The 9,006-nt window shown below is 40.7% G+C and overlaps 1 protein-coding gene across 1 annotated transcript; it reads left to right on the forward strand.

Moving 5' to 3' along the window:
• Positions 1–216: 216 nt before the first annotated feature.
• Positions 217–8,135, forward strand: ARMT1 (acidic residue methyltransferase 1). Its single transcript, XM_057405209.1, has 6 exons — positions 217–345; positions 1,606–1,823; positions 3,121–3,226; positions 3,729–3,970; positions 5,397–5,562; positions 6,508–8,135. Exons 1-6 carry the CDS (start codon positions 217–219, stop codon positions 7,273–7,275), a joined length of 1,629 nt encoding a protein of 542 aa, XP_057261192.1. The 3' UTR covers positions 7,276–8,135.
• The last annotated feature ends 871 nt before the right edge of the window (positions 8,136–9,006 follow it).

Genomic DNA, 9,006 nt, shown 5'->3' on the forward strand with positions numbered 1-9,006 from the left:
TGATGAAAAAGTAGAACGGGCTGCTATGTCAGTACGTAAGCAGGCATCTTTTCCTTCTGTTGCTCATTCTGTGTTAGCAGTCTGTACCCTCAGTAACCCCACCGATGAAATTACTCGTGAGCAAGCACACACCTCGAAGAGGACATCAGACTCTGTGAATCATGATTTTACACATAATAAAAACACATAATTAGATTACTATACAGTTGCACGGGAATGTCACCTGTGAACACACATACACTGATCTGCACCAGCTCAATCTGCCGTATTACAAACAGTCTAGCATGGATCCAGCTCCATTCGTCTCTCTCGACTACAGCAAGAGGTTACAGTTTGATCCTGCAGGTACTCACTGGTGCCACAGGGCCTGCAAGGCCTGCTTGCAACTCTACCCGTGCTGATGGAAACATGACAGAGTCCTTATTCTGTTATTCCAGACTAAGGAAGCTTATTATAGTTACGCTATGTTGCAAGAGCTGATCAAATAAACTTTAGAAGTATTCACTTCAGCGGGTGTGTCTCACTTGCTGAAAGATTTGCAGCATCAAGTCCCTGCCCCATCTGCTTTTATTAACCAAGAACGTTTCCCTTGCAACACAAAATCTGTCTTTAGCAATTTATATAAGAAATTAAGTTGTATAGTTTGAAGAAAATGCCAATTTCGGATTATTTTTCAAAAACAGTGTAAAGAAGGATCTTTAATACCACCAATACATTTACCGTAATAGTTCAATCAAGCATTTTCTTTTAAGAACAAATTGTTGTGTGCTGACTGCAACATACCCTCCATCCTGACACGGATATCTAGATACTAGCACAACACACACACACAACGTGAAAAAAAAACAAAACCAAACCCCACCCTGACATAATTTAATGAGAGTACTCACGTTAGGGTGAAAGAGGCACAATTCTTAAAAAGAAAAAAACAAAAAAAAGCCGTGGGGGGGACCACAGAAAACACCTTTAGGTTACCACAGAATAAGTAACAGCTTTTTACCCGATTTCTGAACCTATTATTTGCATACTTACTAAACTAATCATGATTTTCATTTCAAACTTGTCCCGTATTGAAAAGGGGACCCAGAAGACTCTGTCTAGAAGGCACGCTGTCGTTTCTATAGGCCTGTTACCTCTGGATAATCAGGAGAGCTGAAAAACTCAGCAACTGCAACCGAGGATGGTGGAGAGGCAGGACAAGAGAAGACGCCCCAGGAGTACCTAATGGAGACTCACAAATACCAGGCTTTCCAAGCCAACACCACCTTGGGCTGAATCACAGCGATCCCAGGGGGTGACTTTTCAACCGCACAAGCTTATGGTAAGTTACAGGGAAGCACTGATCATCTGGACTAAATTCCACTGGGGAGCCTGACCACCAGATTTGTAGCAGCTGAGGTACCTAGCCGGGAAGGGCAGGATAAAGCAATCCGGGACAAAGAGCTACCAGAGCAAGGCAGCTGTCTTCAAGCAGCAGGAGAAAACCCGCACTTTATTTTCCAACGTCTCTCCTACACACAACACGCTTTAATCACTCCCGTTGCCTCGCCAGCCGGAAGCCCGCAAGACGTATGGAGAAGTCGGGCCTGCTCCGCTGACTGAAAGACGCAAACCAGCGCAGACCGGCCCGGTCCAGCTCCCCCACTGCGGCGCTGGCGGCTCCACAACAGCAGTACGCCCGGACCTCGCTGCCGGCACACCCTGCTCCTTCCCAGCCCCCACAACCTGAGGGGGCGGCTGGTGCTCCCCTGGCCGGGGGGGCGGCTGCTGCCGCCTCAGGGCGCAGGGTCCCGGGCCCGTCGGCTGGGGCCTCTAGCCTACCGGTGGGTGCTGCTTCTCGGCGTACTTGTGCGGGCGGTAGGTGGCGCCGTGGTGCAGGGGCAGGCGCCTTCTCCGCCGGCTTGGCAACGGTCCCGGTCACGCTCAGCGCCGCGGCTTCCCCGTGTTAGCGGCCAGGAGGGCGCCGGTGGTGGTTGCGCTTGTGTCAGGTTTCTTCGGCTACGCTGTTCAGCTGCGTGTAGCCGTCCGGCCCGAAGCAGTACGGCCTGGCTACGGGTCCCGGAGCAGAAATCTTCAAGTAAAAAATTATTCTTCGGGCGGGGTTACAGCTGTCGGTTGGGCTGGTCACGGTTTGCTCGCTGTGATCCTCACGTGTGAGCCATGTGTGGGGAATGCTAAGTCACGTATGCAGTGGAGAGCAAGTAATGCTGGTACGCTTAAACTTTGAACAAGCATCTGTGCTTTTAATTTTAAATTTCCTTGACTTCGTATCTGGGTAACAGAACAATTAGAGAATGTATTTTATCCTAGAATTAACTGTAATTTTCACTCTTTTACACGCCTAGTCATTTAGCATTTCCTTAGCTGAAAACGCTTGCGTTTATCTCTTCAAAAGTAGACTTAAGAACCTGACCAATTTGGTTGTTTTTTATTGGTGTCTACTGCTTTAAAGGCACATAAGCTTCCTGTAAGACTGTCGCGGTTTAACCCCAGCCGGCAACTAAGCACCACGCAGCTGCTCACTCCTTCCCCCCTGCGGCGGGAATGAGGGGAAGAGGTTTGGGTAGAAGTGAGAAAACTCGTGAGTTGAGATAATGACAGTTTGTTTCATAATTGAAATAAAATACTAATAAATTTTAATGAAAAGGAAAATAACAGAAATAAAACCTAAGAAAAACAAGTGATGCAAATAAATCAACAGTTGCTCACCACCAACTGACTGATGCCCAGCCAGTCCCCAAGCAGTGGGTCCCCTGGGCAGCCTCCCCTCTAGTTTACTGCTGAGCATAATGCGGTGTGGTGTGGGATATCCCTGGAGTCATCTGGGACCAACTGTGCTGTCTTCTTGTGTACCCCCAGCCTGCTCACTGGCGGGGTGGTGAGAGGCAGAAAATCCCTTGACTGTGTGAGCTCTGCTCAGAAATAACTTAAATCATCCCTGTATTATCAGTCACGGTTTTCAACACGAATACAAAACTTAGCCCCATATCAATTACTGTGAAGAAAATTAACTCTGTCCCAGCTGAACCCAGCAGAAAGACCTTGCATTTATTTTTAAAGAATGGATGATATTTCATCATTTCTTCTTTATAATAAAATATTTGATCATCTCTTTTTTAGATCCTTTGCATATTTTACAGTTAAAGACAGACTGCCCCAGATCCTCACAAGAGTTATTGATACTCTGCATCGACATAAAAATGAATTTTTTGAAGAACACGGTGAGGTAAGAATAAGGTCTTTTTTTTTCCTGAGATTTTTTTTTTCTCCACTAACTTGAGACCCCTTTTCTGCCTTGTTTTTACTGGTTTCTTACTACAGTCGTTACTTACCTGTCTTTTTTTTTTTTTTATTTATTGTCTCTTATGCTATTTTTTATAATTTTGTAACTCATCTTTCTGTCTAACCTTTTTCTGATGTGTCTGTTCTGCATTCCTTCACTTTCTCAGGTTACCGTCTTGATGCAGTGTTAATGGGCGGTAGCATTTTCTGAACATGGCAGTGTTTCAGTTCTCTCTTCCCCTCTAATAAGCCAAAAGCTAACTCTAAAAAGAAGTCCCATATGCCATTCATTTTAGGATATTGGGTGTAAAATGAGCTTCATTCACCAAAATGTGTTTGTATTTGGCAATTAAAACTTATCACTTATATCTTTCAGGAAAAATTGATCTGTGTCTCTACAGGAATGAATATTGAGAATAGGAATTTTTGTTCTCCACTTATTTCAGAAGGGTGTGGAAGCAGAGAAGAGAGCTATATCTTTCCTCTCCAAGCTGCGGAATGAACTGCAAACAGACAAACCAGTGACCCCTTTAGAAGATGAGCTGCCTGATGCTGCTCTGTGGAACCAGTACCTAGACTACCAACGAAATTTAGCAAATGGGAGTGGAGAACTGAGTTGGTTTCAGTCCCCTTGGTTATTTGTAGAGTGTTACATGTATCGAAGAATTCATGCAGCATTAGCACAGAAGTAAGTATTTACTAGCTTGGTATATTACTCTTCAAAAAATATCATTCTTTCCCATTTTTATTTGAGGAGAAAGGAAGACAGCTGGAAATAAGATAAAATCTTAAGCTTTTACAGTATTCCTTGTCCCTTGCACCTCAGATATAAAATGAATACTTCTTCCATGCAGCAGAATTTGAAGCTTATTAGTTGGATTTTTTTATGCTTCAGCATCTGTGACTTGGTCTACATGAAAACTCTTAAGCTTAACTATATAGCTGGACCTTCTTGCAGATTAATGTGCATTGACATATGAAAGTTATTTAGCATTTCTAAAAGGTCTGTAAGTCTAAAATTGTTTCTTAAGACATATGTTAGCCTGAAACACAGAATGTGAGAGCCACTCATCTGCTGGGCATTCTCATTTGTTTTGCTGCTCAGAATCTGAAATTACTGTTTGAGAACTGTCTCTTATAGCAGTAGCCCCACCTTAAGCAGCCCCTGTTCATTCTACACCATCTTCTTAATTACAGCAGTGTTTGCAGACCATGTGTTGCATCGAAATTTGGGAGCTGATCCTGGTTAAAAATAACTTGCTGTGCTGGTACTGTGGAGAGGTGCCAGTACAATGTAATGGGGGAGGAATGAGCAGTTTTAAGTTCCCATGGCTGTCAAGAAAAAAAATAATTGAAAGCTCCATATGTACTGTATTTGCCCTTAGTATTACAGAGTTGCAAACACAGTTATGGGATCCTGTTTCCACTGGTGTGTTGCATAATTTGAACTCTTGTACCAAAAGCTTCAAATATGAGATGGATCTTCTGGATTACAGTTGAAGAACTCGACAGATACTTTTCATTAGTAAGCTCTAAATTGCTTCATCTCTGTTACTTAGCTTCTCGTAAGCATATGCTTGGAAGGAAGTTCAGTCGTGTAAAAAGGTGTACGTGCAAATACGTCTCAATAAATGAGTGTATTTCAAACAAGAATTGAATTGTTTTGTCATCTTTGTCATGTTAATTTTCTAGTCCTAGTTAAAAACTTCTGTAAGAGTAACTTCATATCACTGTAAGAGACCTTGGTATGGGAAGTACATTTCAGCACACCCTAAAATTGGGCCAGCAATTCACTGTGTCTGAAGACTAGAGTTCAGAATTTTCCCTGTATATGTGCAGTTCCCGGAATTGTTGTGAGTGAACACTTGTTCACTTTCAGAATATATTGCTAGAAATATAAGGATGTCTCATATACTGTCTGTTTCAGTGAGACATGATACCAGGCTGTAATTGAGATGCGTGAAAATCTAGTATGACAAATAAGATGTGGAAAATCTAGCTAGAGCTCATAGTACGGCCTGAAAAAGCTGAGCTTCAGGCTTGCATTTTTAAATATATTTCATGTGCTATTGGAAAACGTTGCAAGTATGTTAATATATTTGTTCTTTTTTTAGCCCACCTATTGAGAACTTCGATGTCTTTAAGGAAGGAAAGGCTCAAAATTTCTTCGAATCCCAAGAGGCTGTTATTGCTTTATGCACTTACTTTCAGGAACTTCTTAAAAACATCAAGGATCTAGATGAAAAGCAACTTCAGGAGGAACTTTTTAAGCTATTGCAGGTAAAGTAGTAGTGTTTAGCCTAAGAATTTAAAGTATGTCTTCTATGTATCAAACAAAAACTTGAGGCTGTAAAGAATCTGAGCGTCATAAGGCAGTTAAAATATGGCTCGTGTGTGTAAAATGTAGTGAAATCCTGGCAGCCATACTGTATTGCTGCTACTCTGGAATTTTTTAAATTTTAATTACTTTTATTAAATGTGACATTTTCATTATACTGCTGTTCTTCATTGTGTATTTGAAAACCCAGCTTATTGTCTTTAACACTCCCTCTAAAATGCTTTAAATCAAGTTCCAGGTACTTATTTAACTGTAAAATTTTAAACCAGTTCATTTTATTGATGCTAAAAATTTTTAAAGTTCTTTGGAAGATAAAGTTAGAAGTCGGTCAGGGCCAGAAGTGGGGTAAAAGCTTTGTAACTGTATTATTCTTGGAAAATAATGCTTTGGGTAGAATATGAAATAGTATAGGATTACAAGGAAGTCCATTAGCTGGCAACAGTGCACAATAAGTATTTGGTGAATCTTTATTAAGACCTCATCAGTGTGTATTTTAAATACTTGGCAGCATGCAATAAGGAAACAACTCCTTTTTCTGTATCCTCACCGATATTTTCTGGAATTACAGTATGGAGAATATTTGTGTTTTAAGCTTTATGATCTCCCTATTGATGTTGATCTAAATTTTCCGTATTTGTCTTTGCTGATGCATGTTTCTGATGCCTGCATAAATACAGTGCGTTGTTTGGTTTATTCCACAAAATCTTGTCTGTAATAAGATTTCAGTACCAGAAGTTGGATTTTATTAAAGCTTGGAGAAAAATGCAGAGTTACAGCCTTCATGACCCTAAAATGAAAACAAACAAACAAAATCTTTACTGTACGTGTAGTTTAGAATGTAACTACAGTGAGACTTAGCAAATGTTTTTGGTTTTTCCTCCTTCCAGGTGTCACTGTGGGGCAATAAGTGCGACCTTTCATTTTCAGCCGGTGAAGACAGCTCTCAGAAATCTAGTCCTTTACAATCCCTGGAAAACCTGTTACCTTACATTGTGGTGAATGATATGGAGAAAATTTGGTCACTATTTGTAAATGCCAAAAAAAGAAATACAGAAAAAAGTAATGTTAGAGTTGACATAGTCCTGGATAATGCCGGATTTGAACTTGTGAGTGATTTTGTGTTGGCTGACTTCCTGTTATCGTCAAAGCTAGCTGATGAAGTCCATTTTCATGGAAAAAGTATTCCATGGTATGTTTCAGATACCACAAAGCATGATTTTAACTGGACTGTTAAACAATTGCAGTCAGCTAATCATATGTGGATGTCTAGATGTGGGATAAACTGGGAGGGCAATTTGAAAAAGGGAGTTTGGGTTTACCATGATCACATGTTTTGGACTTTGCCACACGACTTTTCGAGTATGGCTGGAGTTGCTCCTGACTTGTATGCTGATCTACAGAAGTCAAACTTGATTTTTTTCAAAGGTGATCTGAACTATAGAAAATTAACAGGAGATAGAAAATGGGAGTATACTGTTCCATTCCATCAAGCCTTGAACAAGTTTCATCCTGCGCCTCTCTGTAGTTTGAGAACACTGAAATCTGATACTCAGGTTGGCCTAAAACCTGGCCAGGGGGAAGAAATTCAGGCTTCTGAACATGAATGGATGGTAAGTGGAAAATACGGGATAGTTCAGATTGATGCTGCTCTCTAGTTAAATGGTTCCTAACATTCTGAAAAAGAGATTCAGTCTGAGTTTTAACTACTTTGTTCCATGCTTGGGTTTAGCAAAGATTCTTTTTTGTTAGCATTTTTTGCTCCCAAGTGATTTGTTGTTTTTGTTCCACAAGACTTTAATGTGGTGCAGAAATTTACAAACTGTCTTTTAGACATAAATCAATCTGCATTTCAATGTATTTTGCTTTCCTAGTGTCCAGTGTCAGCAGATGTTTAAGATGAACATTTAGTTGCCCATAATACTTTTTTCTTCATCAGTGAGTATGAGTTTATGGCTAAGAAGTGAAAAATCTGCTTCAGAAACCATTTCTGCAATCCCATATTAGCATGTTTGCACTTATTTCAGGATAATTTGTGGTCAACATGCCATGCATTGCATGAAAGTTAATATTCTGGAGAATGCACAAATTAATTCCAGCTAAATTCTTTGCAAGCCATTACAGGATCGTGTTTGAGAACTGAGTTGACTTCTGTCAAGTTTTTATTACATAAATTTTACTTGCTTCTTGTGTCCGCGGACAAACAACTTTTGATGTTTTCAGTGTAATTTGCTGTACGTTAAGAGAAGAGTCCTTGGATGATACCTTGTAAATATTAATCTAGAATTTGAAGCTTGAATTTTAATTTTAAAATGCAAGTGGATGTTGCCAGGAGGGGAGTTTTCCCATCTGGTAGGCAGATGAGTGGGAGGAAGGACCATCTCATTTTAAGCATATGGAAGTTACTGTTCATCTAAGAACTTCTACCAAGAAAAGCACACAATCCCTCACCCCCCAAACCAACCAACATACCCAACCAGTTACATTAATTTTAGGTTTAATAAAGATTTGAATTAAAGGTGGCCTGTCAGCAGTGTTCTTCTGTTGTGATAATTCTCTTTATTTGTCAAATGTTTTGTTTTTAAGAAGGATGCCATAATTTTCATGGGGGTACTACAATCCCATTTGCACTGAGAAGTATATGCTAGAGAAGCATATGCCATAGAGGGTTGTTGAGATGTTTGCTGCTAGTTGGAGTTGTTAGATGTCCATTTCTTCTCTTCTAGCCTGGTCTCAAATTGCTCAGATTTTTTTTTTTTTAAGACAGAGGTAGCTTAGTGAAAAAAATAGGTTCTGTCAAGTCTTAAAGTACTTCTGTGGTTTGAAATAGGGGACTGAGGAAATGCCCATGATAGCCACAGGTTTGTTACAAAATGGCAGAATTGCCCATGGAGTCTGACTGGGTTATGCTCTTGTCTGGAGCTCCTGAAATGAAGTAACTTGCCCCTGGTGGCCAACGGGGCTATGGCATAGAGAGCAAGAGCAGAGCAGAGAAACTTTCATCTTACATGTGTCTTACACAGTGAGGAGGAAGGCACAGAAGTGGCCTTAATTATGTTCTCAAAGTGGTGCTATGGCAAGGGAATTGGGATGACTGTGTGGTAGAAAGTGGATTTAGAGATTTTTGCACTTAATGGTTACTCAAAAACAAGGGTAAGCGTTGGCAGGGCTGAAGAAGTGTGTATGGGAAGGTGGGGCAGTGTTTTGTACCTATTTGGCGTTGAAAATGGAAGTTGGGTTCCCCTTCTGGTCAGTGAAATCACTGGCAAAGCACATCTGAAGTGGAGAGAATTGGCTGCTGCTTCTTCTGTTCATACAGTGAAGATCTATACAGTGGGTAAATGTGCTTGAGCTTCTGATGACTTTGTGTTCTTACATCTGAAAGTAAA

This window comes from Pezoporus wallicus, unplaced genomic scaffold (genome assembly GCF_028554395.1).
Source record: "Pezoporus wallicus isolate ANWC-B61680 ecotype Strahan unplaced genomic scaffold, APGP_CSIRO_Pwel_v1 contig_3817, whole genome shotgun sequence".
Taxonomy (NCBI): Eukaryota; Metazoa; Chordata; class Aves; order Psittaciformes; family Psittacidae; genus Pezoporus; species Pezoporus wallicus.